General features: G+C 36.4%; 7 protein-coding genes across 7 annotated transcripts; 6 read left to right on the top strand and 1 right to left on the bottom strand.

The window, feature by feature from the left end:
• Nucleotides 1–611: 611 nt before the first annotated feature.
• SAPINGB_P002503 (uncharacterized protein) lies at nt 612–2,939 on the top strand (the record flags this gene model as incomplete). Its single annotated transcript, XM_031997222.1, has 3 exons — nt 612–699; nt 829–1,154; nt 1,236–2,939. The coding sequence occupies 3 exons, from the start codon at nt 612–614 to the stop codon at nt 2,937–2,939; spliced, it is 2,118 nt and encodes a 705-aa protein (XP_031853113.1).
• A 561-nt stretch (nt 2,940–3,500) lies between these two features.
• SAPINGB_P002502 (uncharacterized protein) lies at nt 3,501–4,031 on the top strand (the record flags this gene model as incomplete). The annotated part of the gene is made up of 1 exon (XM_031997221.1): nt 3,501–4,031. The coding sequence occupies one exon, from the start codon at nt 3,501–3,503 to the stop codon at nt 4,029–4,031; it is 531 nt and encodes a 176-aa protein (XP_031853112.1).
• A 738-nt stretch (nt 4,032–4,769) lies between these two features.
• SAPINGB_P002501 (ribosomal protein P1) lies at nt 4,770–5,500 on the top strand (the record flags this gene model as incomplete). Its single annotated transcript, XM_031997220.1, has 2 exons — nt 4,770–4,886; nt 5,300–5,500. The coding sequence occupies 2 exons, from the start codon at nt 4,770–4,772 to the stop codon at nt 5,498–5,500; spliced, it is 318 nt and encodes a 105-aa protein (XP_031853111.1).
• A 1,240-nt stretch (nt 5,501–6,740) lies between these two features.
• SAPINGB_P002500 (40S ribosomal protein uS9) lies at nt 6,741–7,181 on the top strand (the record flags this gene model as incomplete). The annotated part of the gene is made up of 1 exon (XM_031997219.1): nt 6,741–7,181. One exon carries the CDS (start codon nt 6,741–6,743, stop codon nt 7,179–7,181), a length of 441 nt encoding a protein of 146 aa, XP_031853110.1.
• Nucleotides 7,182–9,111: 1,930 nt separating this feature from the next.
• SAPINGB_P002499 (uncharacterized protein) lies at nt 9,112–11,317 on the top strand (the record flags this gene model as incomplete). The annotated part of the gene is made up of 3 exons (XM_031997218.1): nt 9,112–9,165; nt 9,251–9,290; nt 9,369–11,317. 3 exons carry the CDS (start codon nt 9,112–9,114, stop codon nt 11,315–11,317), a joined length of 2,043 nt encoding a protein of 680 aa, XP_031853109.1.
• A 123-nt stretch (nt 11,318–11,440) lies between these two features.
• On the bottom strand, nt 11,441–16,507 carry SAPINGB_P002498 (uncharacterized protein; the record flags this gene model as incomplete). The annotated part of the gene is made up of 6 exons (XM_031997217.1): nt 11,441–13,572; nt 13,676–13,769; nt 14,325–14,926; nt 15,155–16,093; nt 16,144–16,213; nt 16,277–16,507. 6 exons carry the CDS (start codon nt 16,505–16,507, stop codon nt 11,441–11,443), a joined length of 4,068 nt encoding a protein of 1,355 aa, XP_031853108.1.
• A 391-nt stretch (nt 16,508–16,898) lies between these two features.
• Nucleotides 16,899–18,452, top strand: SAPINGB_P002497 (uncharacterized protein; the record flags this gene model as incomplete). The annotated part of the gene is made up of 1 exon (XM_031997216.1): nt 16,899–18,452. One exon carries the CDS (start codon nt 16,899–16,901, stop codon nt 18,450–18,452), a length of 1,554 nt encoding a protein of 517 aa, XP_031853107.1.
• Between the last annotated feature and the right edge of the window lie 300 nt (nt 18,453–18,752).

The following is an 18,752-nucleotide window of genomic DNA, read 5'->3' as shown; positions in this document are numbered from 1 at the left end:
ACTGTGCCGAGGTTCCTTTTATTTTTTTTATTAAAAGAAAAAGAAAATATATATATATATATAATTGTTATTACATTTTTGTTACATTATAATGTCATAAATATATATGTGTAACAATATATAGATCCACGTGATACAACTGATCATCAGTTACCCTGTCTGTTTTAAATCTCTCGTTTTTTTTTTTTTTATTTTAAAAAAAAAATCTTTTCTTTTCTATATATATACATATAAATATATATATATATATATAAAAAATATATAAAAAAAATATAAAAATATATAAAAATATATTTAAAAGTAAAAATAAAAATAAAAAAAATAAATAAATAAATACCAACATTATTATTCAATCAAATACCCATTATAAATAAACTCATCTATTAAATTTCTTTAACTGTTGTTGTTGTTGTTGTTGTTGATGGAGTCATTATAATTACTACTTCTACTATTACAACTACTACTAGCTTTTATTTCTTTTTTTTTTTTTTTTTTTTTTTTTTTTTTTTTTTTTTTTTTTTTTAGATCACCAACAACTCTTTCTTTCTACTGTTTCTCTTTCTCTTTCTCTTTAAAAACCAAAACGAAACAATCAAACAAACAAAAAAAAAATGGGCAACGCCGCCACCAAAGAAATTCAGCAACAACAACAACATCATCATCATAATCATCACAGGCAAAGAGCTTCATCTCTCACAGGTTCGTCTACTCTATCAATCTCAAATAATAATAATAATAATAGAACTTGTTCTTCTTGTTCTTATTCTTCTTCAAATAGATTTAATAATAATCATAATAATAACTCATTTTCTTTATCAACTACCTTAGATCCAGATGATATCCTAAACTTTGCTTCTACTACTTCTGCTTCTGCTTCTTCTGCTGCTGTTGCTGGTTCTTCCTCTTCTTCGTCAACACCTTCAACTTCTTCTTCTTCTTCATCTCGCCGTAGAAGAGCTTCTTCTTCTGTAAATACAGATACTCTACAACATCATCATAGAAAGGGCAAATCTAAAAAACAACATCCTCCTCCTGAACCTGTCCAAATCTTGGTTTTAGACACTTCAGAAACTGTAGATGGAGGTTATTTACAACCACAAGGTGTTTATACTGGGCCTCAAGATTTTAAATATAAAGTAGTGCGACAACTTATTGTAAGTTTTTAGTTTTTTATTTTATTATTATTATTTTTATTTTTTAATTCATTAACACACAAAAAAAAAAAAAAAAAACAGATTGATAGGAAAATTGCACCCTTTTATAAAGGCCTAAATGATTATAAACAATCTTGGTCGGATAGACAGCTCTTGGCTGCTGTCCGTGGATTGCCCATTCCAGAAGATGCAAATTCAAATAACAGTACTAGTAATAACAATAAAAACAACCAACTTACTGAAGGATCTACTTTATCCCAAAATATCTCACAACAACAAGACACTGATAACGTTACAACAACAACTTCACAAACTTCCTTCTCCTCCTCTGGATCTTTGGCTGTACCATCCATATCAACAGCATCAACATCTCTAGATATCGACCTCCCAGTCCCAACTTCCATTGCTGAAGACTTGGTAGATTCTCCAGATGCCCTCATCCCTCTCATGCCAGCAACTTCATCTTCTGCTCCATCCCATAGTTTTATGCCAAAAGATTCACTCAATAATGTTTCGCATTCCACTTCTACATATACTTCTATAACACCACCACCACATGCCCATATTCACTATCAGCCCATTCATCAACCTTACAAGGATATTTCTACTAGTTCTAGTAGTAATAATACTAATACTAATACTACTACTACTACTAATACAAATACTAATACTAATACTACTACTACTATTAGCACAACAACTACTGCATCATCACCCCCTCTAACAATATCGCCTACTTCTGCTTCACCAATCACCCGCTCAAGAGCAAATACAACCTCCCGCTATGGTCCAAGCCCTCTAGGTGCTCCACAAAAACCTCCCACAGAAGTTCTCGTCTACCGTGGAGCCATTGAGTGTCCCATTTGCTTTCTCTACTATCCTAAATACCTCAACCTTACTCGTTGTTGTGCCCAACCAATCTGTACAGAATGCTTTGTCCAAATCAAGCGCCCTGACCCACACCCACCACATGATGATCACGAAAATAATGACAATAATAATACCTCATCAACTCCTAACCAAAATCTTCTTGCAGCAGAACCAATGCTCGTATCAGAACCAGCATGTTGTCCCTATTGTATGATTCCAGACTTTGGCATCACCTATACTCCATGTCCCTATCGCTCAGGCTTGGAACCTAAAAAACAACATTCAGGTCCTACAGGTGTTGCTAGTCTCTTACCTCTTGCAAATATCTTTTCTCTTAAAGACGATGCTTCTTCTGTTGCATTGGATGACTCGGCTATAGAAAGCTCTCCTTCCCCTGGTAATACTCCAGCCTCTTCTACATCGGCATTATCATCAACCTTGTCCTCCTGCTCCTCACCAACATCCACAGTCACTGCCACAAAACGCCGTGGCTCAATACCTGCAAACTCTCCAGATGTCGTTACAATTGATAGAATTAGACCCGACTGGAGTATCAAACTTGCAGCTGCACGAGCTCATGCTGCACGCAAAGCTGCACAGGCCACGGCTCTCCATGCCAGCGCATTTCTATTGGATAATAATCAACCAGACTCTACAAGTGGAGGCCGGTCACGAGGATCACGAGGAAGCACCAGCCGTGGGTTGGGATCAAGTGGAGGAAATAGACGACGAAGTTCAGCCAGTGCAAATAATGGTCGAGGGGGGTCAGCTGTAGAAAATAATCCTAGAATTCAGCAATTGGAAGATATTATGGTGATGGAGGCGATTCGGTTATCATTGATTGAGGAGGAAAGTCGGAAGCTGAAGGAGCAGCAGGCTAGCTCTGACGGCGCCCCGGCTGTAACAGGTCCATAAGAGAATAAAAAAAAATGTGCATAGATGGATTTCAAAAAAATAGGTGGAAAAAAAATAAAAAAAAATAATAAGAAGGATGAAATGAGGTGAATGAAATCAAATGAAATGAAGTGAAATGAAGTGAAATGAAATTAAATTAAATTAAATAAATGAAAATAAATGAAATGAAATAAAATTACAAAGGTTTTATTACAATATAGTACACGTGATTGAAGATTCACATATATATATACATAAATATTTGTATTACATGATTATTTTTATAAATGTGTTGTAACAATGAGATGTTTTATTTTTTTATACTTATGAAATAATAAGAAATAAATAAAAGCCGCACACTATTACGCCATTAGAACAGATCATTGCGATAATCAAGGCACGTGTAAAATAAAGTATGGCTTATGGGAGTTATTTCATTAATATATACTAACCATAACTAAATCATATAAAAGGACCAATATCTGCAAGTAAAAAATATTTATTTTTATATTGTATTTTTTTTTTTTTTTTTTTTTTCAAAAGAGAAATTGCTTTAATTATTAATACAAAAAAACAACTAAAATGAAGATCTACTACCACGACGACGACAATACCACTGATAAACAACTTCCTCATGAGACTTCGGAGACTGTTTCCGTTGAAGAGCTCAAAAAATTGGGAGTGTTGGCATATCATTACGACAATCTCGAGGATGTTGACAAGCTTGCATCTGAACGATCATATGTTTCTCGTGACGAGGTTCTAATTACACCTGAATCATTTGGTGCCGACCGAGCCATATATGAATCCAAGCTGACGAGTTTTTATGCAGAGCATTTACATGAGGATGAAGAGATTCGGTACATTCTTGATGGAGCTGGGTATTTTGATGTGCGGGACGCGTCTCAATCACGATGGATCCGGGCATTATTGGAAAAGGGAGATTTACTTATTCTTCCTGCAGGTATTTATCACCGCTTTACATTGACTACGGAAAATAATGTGAAAGCATTACGGTTGTTTAGAGAAGAACCTAAATGGATTGCTTATAATCGACCAGAGGCTGATGGCAATGTTTACAGAAACGAGTATCTCAAGGAAATTGGGGTTTAAAGAAGATTATAAAGAAGAAACTTATATATATATCTACTTATTTATTGATAAGGACTTTATTTATGAATAAAAAAAAATTGTTTTTTTTTCTAATTAGCATTCTAATAGAGATGATTGAATAATTTAGAATTATTGTTACAAATCAATGAAGATAATTGGATGAATTGAATGAAAAAAAAAAAAAAGGGTTGCAATTATTTAAAAAAACAAGTCTAGAAGGGAATTTGTATGGGAAGGGGGGATTTAAGTGAAAAAAAAAAAAATAAAGAGAGAAGGTTGAACCCCATAGTGCTGTGTGTGTGTGTGTGTGTAACTTTCCCTCGAGAAAAATAATAAGGATAGAAATGAAAGTGGTAACCCTTGTCCAGATGACTAATTATTTATAATAATTTTCAAAAAAACATAAAGGTCACATGATATGTTATATTTTATTATCAAAATATTTGTTACATATTCTTTAATATAATATATAGTTGTCCACACATGTCCATTTTTAATGATAAAATCTAAGCCGCATTTACCCTATTCAATCTACACTCACTATCATCTCTCTTTACAAAACCTTCATACAACCCAAACAAAAATTTTTTTTCCCACTCTGGAATTTTCCCTCCTTTCTTTCTTTTCCCTTTTTTTTTTTTTTTTTTTTTTTTTTCCCTCCCCCTCCTCTTTCTTTTAGTATCTTACTGACAGCCATCGTCTCCCCAGTAGTATCTACTTAACTCACACACATCAACAATGTCTTCCGAAGCTGCTGTTTCTTACGCTGCCCTCATCCTCGCTGATGCCGGTAGCGAGATCTCTGCCGACAACTTGCTTTCTCTTACCAAGGCTGCTGGTGTCAAGGTTGACAACGTACGTTTAGAAACAAGACCTTTACTACCAATTTTTTTTTCTCACTTAATTCACCAATTTTATATATATATATATATATATATATATACCCAAAATATGATATCAAACAGAATAAATAAAGAAGGAACTGTATTTCACGCGGTTAAGAAGATAATTAAGATAATAATAATGATTAAAAAGATTCAGCAATTGACAGATAATTTAATGATTGAAAAAAAAAAAAAAATTGGAAAAATTTTTCTTTGATTTGAATGGAAATTATATATTTTATTATTATTTCTTTTTTTTCATTATTGATCTGCGTGTTTGCACCAACTTTTGACTGTTTATGCCATTTTAAATTTACATTTTAAATTTACATTTATTTTTAACATTGATTTGTTTTAAACATTTGATTAACCATTTTTTTTTAGATCTGGGCTAATGTCTACGCTAAGGCTCTTGAGGGCAAGGACCTTAAGGAGCTCCTTTTCGCCTTTGGCGCTGCCGGCCCTGCTGCCGCTGCTGCTCCTGCTGCCGCTGCCGGTTCCTCTGAGGCTGCTCCTGCTGAGGAGAAGGCTGAGTCTGAGGCTGAGGAGTCTGATGACGATATGGGTTTCGGTCTTTTCGACTAAACAGTTTTGGTTTCATAATATAAAATTGAAATAATTTTTTTATGATTTTTTTAATGGTTTAGTACGGAATAATAATAATAAAAATAATGAACAAAAAAAATAGAAGAAAAATATATAAATATATTTAAACGGCCTTTTGTGTGTGAATTAAAAAAAAAAATAATAACTAAGGACCTTTTTTTTCCATTTTATTATTTATTCCATTAATAATAATAATGAATTGTTTTTAATGTTTTTTTTTTTATATATATTATTATAAAAATAATTTGTAGCTTTTTTTTTTTTTTTTTTTCTGTTGATGATAATAATGACTTGTGTGTAATAATACAAATAAAAATACAAAATTAAAAATGAAATATATTGTTTTAAATGTTTGTGCAATAAGTTAGTTCAAAGATTGAAATTTTTATTTTAGTTTTTATTTTTAAAAATTTATTATAGTATAATAATAATTATTGAAAAATTGTCTAAATCAAGTGTTTTCACTTTATGGATAACAAAATTATGGAGGTTTTGAATTACTTGTTTTGTATATTTCTTAATTAAAACCAAATATTTCATGGTAGTCAATTAAAAAAAATATAAAATAAAAAAAAAGAAAAAGCCCTAAAGCCCTAAATAATGTGACTATTTTTAAGATTTTTTCAGACTCAAATATACTGACAATAAATATTAGTGTGTGTAACTCAACCCACTCAATTTTTTTTCTTTTTTTATTTTTTAAAAAAAACAAAAAAAAAATAAAATAAAAAAAATAAAATAAAAAAAAATTAAAAAAATATAAATAAAAACATTTCATGCGGCTTTTTCTAGTTAAATTAATACAAAAAGTATTACATAATTAAATTAATATAATTAAAAATAGAATAGCCTTACACTCTCTGTATATATACTATATATACTATATAAACTAATTTTTATTTTTTTTTATATCTATATATTAATATAATTTAAAATTTTTTTCTCTGTTAATATAAAAACCCTCACCCTAACTATACGGAGGGCTTTCACACATATACACTCAAAAAATTTTTCTTTACCCTTACCCTACTACACTTTACCCACCACACACCTCTCCCCCCCTTTTTTTTTTTTTTTTTTTTTTCTCCCCCCTTTTCCCTCCCCTCTCTCTCTTGTGCGCGCTTGTTTGAACCTCTTTTTGAAGTTTCCCCTTCCCTTCTCCTCTCTTCTCTTCTTTTTTTTCCTACTTACACACAATCCACCCCCATCCTTCAGCAAGATGAGCGACTCTACTCCTGTTCCCAGCGTCCAGACTTTTGGCAAGAAGAAGACCGCCACCGCCGTTGCCCACGTTAAGGCCGGCAAGGGTCTCCTCAAGGTTAACGGTTCTCCCATCACCCTTGTTCAACCCGAGATTTTGCGCTTCAAGGTCTACGAGCCCCTCTTGATTGTTGGTCTCGACAAGTTTGCCAACATTGACATTAGAGTCAAGGTTTCCGGTGGTGGCCACGTGTCGCAGGTTTACGCCATTCGTCAGGCTATTGCCAAGGGCCTCATTGCTTACTACCAAAAGTATGTTGATGAGCAGTCCAAGAATGAGCTTAAGAAGGCTCTTATTTCTTACGACAGAACCCTGCTTATTGCCGATCCCAGAAGATGCGAGCCCAAGAAGTTTGGCGGTCCAGGTGCCCGTGCCAGATACCAAAAGTCTTACCGTTAAAGAAAAAAAGAAGAATTTTTTTTATATATATATTTTGGAAAGAAGGAAGCAAAAAAAAAAAAAATTGGATTGGTTTATTATTATTATATTTGGATTGATTTGAAGTTTTTATTGAGATGATTTGATAAGATTATAGAGAAATCTTTTATTTTCTTTCTAATTTTTTTTTTCATTTTTAACTTATTTTCATTCTTGTTGATTTGTATACTATCAAGTATTTTTTTTCTCTTTCTTTCTTTTCAATTTGTTGTATTTCCTTTTTTCTTTTTTTTTTTTTTAATTTGGTTTTTCTTTTTGTTATCTTTCTCTTCTTTAAAAATAAAAATATAAATATAAAAAAATTTGTCAAAAAAAAAAAAAAAAAACCCATTTTGTGTATTAATATATTGGATATGATATTTTTTTTTCCGTTAATTCATTTATTTATTTGATTTGATTTTTTAATGGTTTTTTAATAAAAAAAAAACTTTTTTCTTGATGTAATTTTTTTTTGATTTAAAATGATTGATTTGTAATAATTACTTTAAGATTATTAAGTATTACATAAAAACCGTTATTTATTTATTAGTTTATTACCTTTTAATTACATAAATTACATAAATTACATCTTCTCCGCATTTTTATATTATTTTATTTTATTTTATTTCGTTTTTACAAATAACTTGAACCTTTCATTTCCTTTCTTCATCATAAAAAAATTGCATATATTTTTTAAAAAAAAAAAAAAAAAAATGATTTAATAAAATCTTAATTCTGTTTTTAATCCGGCCAATTCTCGTCCGTTATTTCTTTCTAATTAATCTTGTATTAGTATTAGTATTAGTATTAGTATTAATAGTAATATAATAGTAATAATAATTGTATCATTATCAATTATATTAAACTTTTGTATTCCTTGTGATGTACCATTGAGTCTTTTATATATATATATATATATATTTATATTTTTTTTTAGTAATTGCCATATAATAATATCATATATATCAATATATTAATATAGATACTACAAAAATTAAAAATTAAAAAAAAAAAAACTTTAAAAACTTTCCTAAAGTTTTTTTAATATATATATATATTTAAATTGTTAATAGTATCGACTATGATAAAAATGCTAATCGTTATTATCAATTGGTATTTATTTATATATATTCAATTAATCTAGATCTTGTAATTTATAATTAAACTAATAATAATAATAATAATAGTAATAGTAAAAACAATATTTATTTTATATAAAATTCCCACGGGTCTTCTCTTCCATTATATATATATATAACCTTAAATCATTCTTTTAATTGTTCTCAAATGTTTGTTAATAATAATAATAATAATAATAATGATAAACCGGGTGGACCCGACCCATTTGTATTAAAGTCCGTTGTTGTTACTGTGTTGTTTTTCTTATATAAAAGGCCAAATACCCGTGGATCACCAACAATAATAAAAAAAAAAAAAAAAAAAAAAACAATTTTATTTTTATTTTTTTTTTTTACCCCGCCTTCGTTATGCCTCCAAATGTTTTTGTTAGTTTATTTGTTTGTTTGTTAATTTGTAAGTCAGAATTTTTTTTTTTCTTTTAAAAGGGGTATTGCTCGTGTTAAGAAAAAAATAAAAAAAAAAACACATGGGCCTTACATAATCATGTCAAAATTTTAATTAATCAATTAATTAATCAATTAAAAAAAAAAAATTTTTTTTTTTCTATGACTGTTTTTTTTCTTGTTGTCGTTGTTGCAATTTGATATAAAAACCTCCCAATTTCCGCTTTTCCTTTTTTAAAAAAAAAAAAAAAAAATCTTTTTTTTTTCCTCTTTTAAATACCTACAAAAAACAATCCATCTATATAGATATATTTTTTTTTCTATTTATCTATATATATATATACCTTATTTTCATATATTCCTAAAAGAAATATATATATATATATAAAATGACTTTTGCTGATATCGATACAAAGTCAATCAACACAATTCGCATTCTTGCGGTACGTCTAATATTACAATTCTTTCTTGAAAAAAAAAAAAAAAAAATCTCGCATCTTTTGATCATCAGCTAACTAATTTATCAAGATTGATGCCATTGCTGCCGCAAACTCTGGTCATCCCGGTGGTAAGTATTGCGCTATTTAACACATTTCTCTCTCTCTCTCTTCAATTCAAACTCTAATATCCTCCATTTTATTTTTAGCCCCCATGGGTCTCGCCCCCACTGCTCACATCCTCTTTAATAACTTTTTGAGATTCAACCCCAAGAACCCTGAATGGCTCAACAGAGACAGATTTGTTCTCTCCAATGGCCACGGCTGCATGCTCCAATACGCCCTTCTCCACCTTTACGGCTACGATTACTCTATTGATGATCTTAAGCATTTCAGAAAGCTCAACTCTAAAACCCCAGGCCACCCAGAAGCTGAACTCCCTGGTATCGAGGTCACAACTGGTCCCCTTGGCCAAGGTATCTCTAACGCTGTCGGTCTTGCTATTGGACAAAAACACTTTGCTGCCCGCTTCAACAAGCCCGGCTTTGACCTCTTCAACGGCTACACTTATGCCATTGCCGGTGATGGTTGTCTGATGGAGGGTGTTGCCTCTGAGGCTGCTTCCATTGCTGGCCACCTCCAGCTCAACAATCTCATTGTCTTTTACGACGATAACAAGATCACCATTGATGGTTCCACTGAAGTGGCCTTTACAGAAGATGTCGATGCCCGCTTCCGCTCTTATGGATGGGACACTATTGATGTCTCCAATGGTAACGAAGATCTCGATTCCATCTATGAGGCCATTGTCAAGGCTAAGCAGTCTACAAATAAGCCCACCCTCATCAAGGTCTCCACCATTATTGGTTTCGGCTCAAAGCTCCAGGGTACCCACACTGTCCACGGTGCTCCCCTCAAGGCTGACGATATTGCTGCCGTCAAGACCAAGTGGGGATTTAACCCTGAAAAGTCCTTTGACGTTTCCCAGGAAGTTTACGACTACTACGGTAAGACTGTCGCTAAGCACCAGCAGGAAGAGTCTGCTTGGGAAAAGCTCGTTGAAAAGTACATTGCCGAGTTCCCCGCCGAAGGTGCCGATCTTCAACGCCGCCTCAAGGGTGAGCTCCCCCTGGGCTGGGAAAAGGCCCTCCCCGTTTACAAGTCCTCAGATCCTGCCGTGGCTTCCAGAAAACTCTCTGAGATTGTTCTCACAAAGATTTTCGACGAGGTCCCAGAGCTCATTGGTGGCTCTGCCGATTTGACTGGCTCTAACCTGACGCGTGCTCCTGAATCTGTTGATCTTCAACCCCCCAGCACCAACCTTGGTACCTATGCCGGCCGCTACATTCGCTACGGTGTCCGTGAGCATGGTATGGGCGCCATCATCAATGGTCTTGCTGCCCACGGCGGTATCATCCCCTATGCCGGTACCTTTTTGAACTTTGTTTCTTATGCTGCCGGTGCTCTCCGTCTCTCTGCTCTTTCCCAGCACCAAGTCATTTGGGTCGGTACCCATGACTCTATTGGTCTCGGTGAGGATGGCCCTACCCACCAGCCTATTGAGACTTTGGCACACTTCCGTGCTATCCCCAACCTTCAGGTCTGGCGTCCTGCTGATGGTAACGAGACCTCAGCCGCTTACTACCAGGCCCTGACTACCAAGCACACTCCCTCCGTCATTGCCCTGACTCGCCAGAACCTGCCACAACTCGAGGGCTCTTCTATTGAAAAGGCCCGTGCCGGTGGTTACACTGTTTACACTGCCTCTGAGTCTCCTGACGCCATTATTGTCTCTACTGGTTCCGAGGTTTCTCTGTCAATTGACGCTGCTAAGCTGCTTGCCGAAAAGAAGGGTCTCAAGATTAACGTTGTGTCGCTTCCTGACTGGTTCACTTTTGACCAACAGCCCCTCGACTACCGTCTCTCTGTCTTGCCTGATGGCGTCCCTATTCTCTCTGTTGAAGTCATGTCGACTGTTGGCTGGGGCAAGTACGCTCACGAGAACTTTGGCATTAACCGTTTCGGTGCTTCTGGCCCTTACAAGGATGTTTACAAGTTCTTTGGCTTTACTCCTGAAGGAATTGCTGACAAGGCCGAAAAGGTTGTTGAGTTTTACAAGGGCAAGTCGGTCATTTCCCCTCTTAACCGTGCTATTTAAAACTGACTTTAATTCGTGTATTTTTTTTCTCACTCCCCCGTTAATAAAAATTTAATTTCAAGACTACATTTATTACTTATTATTATCTTAGTATATTGATTGATTGATTGATTGATTGATTGATTATACTCTTCTTTTATTGGACTCTTTAATGGCATGCTGAATCTTTTCATGCAAGTCTGGATGTACCGTTCTCACAAGCCAATAGTTGCGACGCACATGGAGTCGGACATCCGCCACACGATACTGCAGTGCACGCGCACAAATGTCAACAAATTGGTTTTCAAGTAGTGCATAGTTTTTAAGCAATGGCCGGTGGACAAGAGCCATGGCTACAAAAAGCATGTAGACAGAACTATTTTTGGCAGACTTTGACAAATGGGCCTGGCTCCAAATGTTATGGGCAAATCGCAATACTACAGCAGCATCACGTGGACCCTGAGGAAGTTGTAGACAAAGCACAGCAGATACTGTATCAAGCATAGAGCGCAGAAGCATAATATATCGATACGTTGGTTCATCGTAGCTATTAGAAGTGGTCATGGTAGTATTTGTAGGGCAGTAACCCGACAAGTAGGAGGTGGAAGTGGAGGTGGAGGTGGAGGTGGAGGAGGAAGAGACTGCACAAGGGACGATGCGCAAAAGGGTTTGGTAATGAGCGCGGCGGGTTTGATGGAGCCGTAAAATATAAAAATCGTATACTAGTTTGAGAAGCTGGACATTTGTAGATGGTACAAATGGCGGGACACTGGTGTCATTATTCCGGAGCGTATCCGGTGTGACTGGTGAGTCTGTGGATCCAGTTTCAGAGTCGAGTTCTACTTGTGTAACATTAACTTGAGGATGGCCTTCACATAAACCACACGCACAATAATTACCTGAGGAAGAAGCAAAAGTTCCAGAGGGACTTGAATAAATGGCTTCGGGAGCACCAAACGCAAGTAGGTCCATAAAGAAATGAAGTACGCTGAGTGAAGCATTACGGCTCTCAGCAAAAGCTGCAAATAAACGCCCCCGCGAAAGCACACACTTGAGTCCAAGACACGTCAAGATACGTCTTCTACGCAGGGCTTCCTTGTGATTCTCATCATTGTTATTGCCGGTGTTGTTGTTGTTCTTTTTCTTTTCAGACTCCAGGTTTGAGCACACACCACGGAGAGCCGCACGCAGCCGCGCCAAACAAATGGTTAACAAAACACTCTCCTCACGATCCAAAAGCCCTGCAACCCCAAGACCCTCGACCACAGGTGGCGACAAGGACAGGTCAGTTGAAAAAAAAGAGGCCTGATTGTTGTTGTTGTTGTTGTTGTTGTGGTGGTGGTGGTGGTGGTTGCGCAGGCCGAGACCAGGCGACATCACGCGGACCGAAGTGTAGTCGTCGGTGCTTATGCCGAGGTCTGTTTGGGCATGACAGTGGGGACATTTTTGGCATTTTGTAGTGGAGGGGTCATCATTGCAAAAGGTTTTTATTGAATTGTTTGCTTTTTTAGTCGGGTTCACCATGACATATCCTTCAACAGTGTTATCTTTATCGTTAAACAATGTTGTTGTTGTTGTTGTTGATCCGTCATGATTCTCATGACCATGCTTGAAATCCAAAATGGGACTCACGGTGGCCACAATTTCCTCAATAAAGGAATCAAACTGGGCTGCAGAATGGAACTTTTGCATGGGGAATTTTTGAATCTTAACATCCATGTATAAACCGATATCTTCTAGTCGTGCAAACGGGGTAAAATGGGGGACTCCAGGGAACGAGACGCGGCGAGCATCATGTTGGAACCGAAGTGCACGCAGAGCTACACGATCATAAACAAAATTATTTCGGTTGTTTACGGAAACACTTGGACAAGACAAACGAGGTGAACAAGAATGGGTTTGGGTGGGAGTTAATGGACTACTGGGGGGTTCTGGAGATAAGAAAAAGGAGGTAATAACTACAGGAAATGAGCCAGGAATGGTATCACGACAAGGTGGAGAAGGGTATTTTTGGTCAGGGGAATTTTTTAAAGAATCATTAGGAGAGTTGCATTCACCAAAACCAAGGGTATAGATTGGTGAGTATGATAATGATGATGATGATGATGATAATAGATTTGAGTGGAAAGATGATCCAAAAATAGCCCAGAGATCTGAGCAAAGAGTGGGCCAAAGGGTGACTATGTAAAGCACAGAGTTGACACATGTAACCAAAGCTGCAAAGCAAGCCCAAAGTTTGATTTCAAAGGCAGTCACATCACCCAGGACTGGAGTATCTAGAGTAAAGTTAGTTTAAAAAAGAGATGGACAAAAAGAAAAAAAGAAAAAAAAAAAGCAATTAATTGATTAATTGGTGGTGGTGTCATTAACAAGAGGTACCATCGTCCAAATGTCGCATGAAATAAGAAAGTGCAAATAGTGCATTAGTAGTTGAGCACGAAACGCTGAGCACAAATGTTTCCGGGCGGATCATCTTCAATGTTGGTGTTATATTGGTGGTGATAACAAAAGATTATCAAAAAAAAAATAAAAAAAAAAATTGAAATTCTGGGTTGACTGACTGACTGGTAATTTTTTTTTTTATTTGTAAAGATTTTGGACTTCATCAAAACTAATTGCTTGTTATAGATTTAATTTTAAAAGTAATTTCTTATGCTAGTTAAATTAAAATCACATATACTATTATGTAATTTAATATAAAGGCTTACTTAATGCTATGCTATACCTTCCTTTTCTTCCTGCTGTTTATATAAAAACAGCCTCACTGTAGGTCCCGTCCCTCTCCTCCCTCATCATACCCGTACCGGGACCCGGGTCCTTCTTTCCGTTCGTCATACACGCTCCCCAAATACCGACTTCTTCTTACTTGTCCCCGTCTTTCTTGTAGTGTTTCTTTATTTCCATGTCCCACAAACTTATCTATCACCATTTTTCTTATTCCTTTTTCTCCTTCTCCTCCTTCTCCTCTTCCTCTCTTTCTTTCTCCTCTAACTCCCTCTTGTTGGTCCCCGCACCAAGATCCATGTACCCTTGATCCTTGCGCAAATACCCGAACACGTTCATGAACCTGAGAAACCACGGAAAATAAACGTCCTGTGTGTCCGTGCACAAGACGACGGCCTAACGCGTGTCGAACGTCACTCACGTGTGTATTGCGTAATAAGCAATAGAAGCACATGAGCGATGGTCCCGAGCCCATTGTTCCACGGAATCCATTGTGCTGGTGACCACAATCCCTACTATCGGAACTTTGCACACCGTGCTCATGGGAATGACCATAACCATGACCATGAGAATGACTACTACCATGACCACTACCATTACCACTACCATTACCTACCTTGGACACTGATACAGTCGAAGTGGATGAACCGGCAGCCCATGTCACTGCACCCACCGCAGCGCGTGCTGTAGTGTTTACCCACGCAGCAACAACCACATACGATGCCACGGTTCCAGCGATACCTAGGACTGGCCAGGGATGGTCGCGTGCAGCCATGACAAGAGCTGCTGCCACAAATACAGCAACTGCACGGATCCTGGTAGCTATTTTCCTACTTCTGGCTTCGTTGGTCAATTGGTCCAAGGGTTTGATGGTACGCTTAATGATAAGCGGTTCTTCTACCAAGCCTATATTCATCAAGGGGAAAAAAGGGAAGAAAAAATGAGGGGGGATAAAAAAAAAAGGAATTACAGTCCAAGTGTAAGAAAGAAAGAAGAAAAGAAAAGAAAAGGGAAGGAAAGAAGATTTTGATTTTGGCAACAAAGATTTCATTCAAATTTAAGTTATAAAAGGTTCTTCCATCAATTGGTCCACATACATACACACACTCTACAGCTTTTCATACTCAAGCTTACCTTCAAGCTTCTTGGCTTCGGCCACCTTGCGAACAGCCTTCATCATGTCATTCTGTACAATGTAGTCACGATCGTCTCGAATTGCAAAGAACCCAGCTTCTGTCACCACGTTTCTGATATCTGCACCATTGAAACCATCACTTAGCTTGACGAGTGCTTCGTAGTCAAACTCACCTTGTTTCTGGACATTGGCCGAATGGATCTTGAAAATCTCCAAGCGCCCAATCTCATTAGGCAATGGAATCTCAATCTTGCGGTCGAGACGTCCAGCACGTAGCAGTGCAGGGTCCAGCGTATCGGGTCTATTTGTGGCCATGATGACTTTTGTCTGTCCCAAGTAATCAAATCCATCCATTTGGTTCAACAGTTCCATCAGTGTACGTTGAATTTCACGGTCTGCAGAGGTACCTTCGCTAAATCTGCGACCACCAATGGCATCGACCTCATCCATAAAGATGATACAGGGTGCATGTTCTTTGGCATATCCAAACATTTCACGAATAACACGCGCAGACTCACCAATATACTTATCGACAATGGCCGAAGCAGGTGAAAAGATAAAGTTGGCACCAATAGTTGCAGCAACAGCCTTTGCCAGCAAAGTTTTACCTGTACCAGGGGGGCCGTAGAGCAAAACACCCTTTGGAGGGTTGATTCCTACACGCTGAAACAGTTCTGGGTTTTTAAGCGGCAGTTCAATTACTTCACGCAATTCACGAATTTGTTCATTGAGACCACCAATGCCACCAAATGTCAGACTTCCAGGCTCAAATGTAGTCATGTTATAAACCAGTGGGTCCACTTCGCGTGGAAGAATACGCATTATTGTAAGCGTTGTCATGTCGAGCGCCACCCGTACACCTTGCTTGAGGCTTTCCTTTTTAATGCTATTGCGGCATCCCACAATGTATCGTGGGCCGTTTGAAGATTTGACAATGACTAGAGAGTTAGAAATAGGAAAAGAAAAAAAGTGATTTTTTTTTACTTACATCTCTCTTCATCCAGTTGCTTAAGGACTTCACCAATGATTTGACCCAGACTTTGTAATGCTTTGAGGTCCTTAACAAATGTTAGTTAATGACTACTAAATAATGATAATAATAATGATAATATAATACTTACATCTTCTGTCTTTTCATATTCCTTGTCAAGATCCTTAATGGTCAATCGCATTTCTTTAAGCTTAGCATCCCATTCACGATGTTCTTTTAGCTTACGCTTGAACCCATCCAGAGCCTTTTCACGTTCTGGGTCAACTGGGGCAGTGGCATCTGCAGTAGTATTAGCACCCAAAGACTCATCATCATCTTCAAGGGCTGCAAGAAGAGGATCTCTCTCATCTTCAACTGACATTTCAATGGTTATTTCTATAAATTATATTAATATTATTGAGTTGATATTTAAAAAATAAAAAAATTGTATTGTATTGTTTTTTTTTTTGAAAGATTTCTTATGGATGAGTTGGTTGTTGTTGTGGTTGTTATAATTTGAAAAAAAAAAGTTTGGTGGCGAACGTCTATTTTTTTAATTCTTTAATTTCTGGTAGTAGTGGTGGTGGAGAGAAAACAAAAAAAAAAAAAAAAAAAAAAAAAAAAAAAAATTAACCACAGTTTAAAGTCACATGATTATTATAATTTTTTTTTTTTTTTTAAAATTTTTTTTTTCTCTTTCAAACAACAACATTTTTTCAAACAAAAATCTCTCGGGACATTCGACTCAAAACAAAATAAAATAAAATAAAAAAATGGAATTCCATGCAATTGTCATGTGCGGTTCGGGCCGTAGGCTCAGTCCACTTACTACAGTCTCAGGAGGTACTTCTGGGGTTTCTAAAAAATCAGTTCCTAAAGCCCTTTTGCCTGTAGGTGATAAACCCATTCTAGCCCATTCACTCGGTTGGTGTGAACGAGGTGGATTCTCAGATATCACCATCATATGTTTGAATGATGTTCTGACAGAGATTAAGGCATATGTTACTGATAAATACCCAACAGATAGATTACAGATGAGTGGCAATAGCTCCAAATCATCTATCCCTATAGAAGTGATTGGTGTTGATGCACAAAATACTGAGACTCTTGTTCCACTTTTTAGAGAACGAATCAAACGAGACTTTGTGACCATCTCATCAGACTTTGTAACCGACATTGAAGCTTCCGAGCTTCTTGATTACCATCGAAATCGTAATCATGATACCATTCTTACAGGAATTTACTACAAAAATACAATAGAAGCTCTTGATAAGAAGGTTCTTCGCCCAAACATTGTTGTTCATTCATCTCTTCGCAATAAATCTCCATTGCTTCTTGACTGGTACCCACGTGAACATGTTGCCCAGAAAAAGGCTCTTATTCTGCGTGATGCCATGATCATTCGCCATGCAAATTCTGTCATCTCTACAAACATTCTACACTCTTCAATAAGTTTTTGCTCTCACAAACTCATTGAGATTTTAGACAGTTATGAGGGAATCTTGACATCGCCAGGATCTGATGAAGATGAAGAAGAAGAAGAAGAAGAAGAAGAATCAGTACCAAAATCTACTTCAACAATAGCCCAGGATTTCTCTAAACCCATCCATCCAGTGGCCACCCGTGGTCGTCCTTGGAACAAGGTGGTGCGTGACATTGCCCGTCGCTCATGGCAACACAGCAAACCTCTCGATACTGTTTCTATTGCAATTGTGGGTGATACTGATAAGACTTTTATCCGTGTCGAGTCTCTACCGTCTTATATGGAAGCCAACCGCTGGCTTATGAAGCTTAAAGCAAAGAACTCAGCACGACCCAGTGCACCGCCAGTCAAAGGTGCTGCTGTAATTGGTGTCGATTCATTTGTAGCTACTTCTACCAAGGTGGCTGAACGAACTAGTGTGAAGAAGACTGTTGTTGGTAACAATTGTATCATTGGCAAGCGATGTCGTTTGACTGGTAGCATTATTCTTGATGGTGTAACTATTGGTGATGATGTGACTTTAGAAAACTGCTTTATTGGTAAAAATGCCACCATTGGTACCAAGGCAAAACTTATTCATTGTACTGTTGAAGGTGGATACTCGGTTGATGATGAAATTGAGGCTAAGGAAGAGAAGTTTGAAGGGTTTGCAGAGGTTGACGAGGCAGAGGATCTTGTAAGTGATTTAGAAAGTGGAGATGAGGAAGGATCTGATGATGAAGGTGAAGATGAAGAAGAAGAAGAAGAAGAAGAAGAAGAAGAAGAAGATGATGATTATGATTCTGAGGAAGATGATGAAGATGAAGATCAGCTTTCTGACGATGGCTTTTTTGATCGGAGCTAGACCGGGTATTCACGTGACCATAGTAGTAGAATAGTAGTAGAATAGTAGAATATTTTATGTAACAAAATTGTTGTAACAATATAATAATAAACCCTAACCCTTTCATTATTATTATTATTATTATTATTATTATTATTAGATCTTTACTTTAACCGAATTGGGAACTTACCTTGTCAAAAAAAATATATATATATATATATGTATACTCACTCATTCAATCATTTCCAGGGTGATTTAGAAAAAAAAAAAAATAAAAAAATTTCAAACCGCCAAAAAAAAAAAAAAAAAAAAAAAAATCTT

This window comes from Magnusiomyces paraingens, assembly GCF_902498895.1.
Source record: "Magnusiomyces paraingens strain CBS 517.90 genome assembly, contig: contig2, whole genome shotgun sequence".
Lineage (NCBI taxonomy): Eukaryota > Fungi > Ascomycota > Dipodascomycetes > Dipodascales > Dipodascaceae > Magnusiomyces > Magnusiomyces paraingens.
This window is presented reverse-complemented; position numbering and strand designations above follow the sequence as displayed.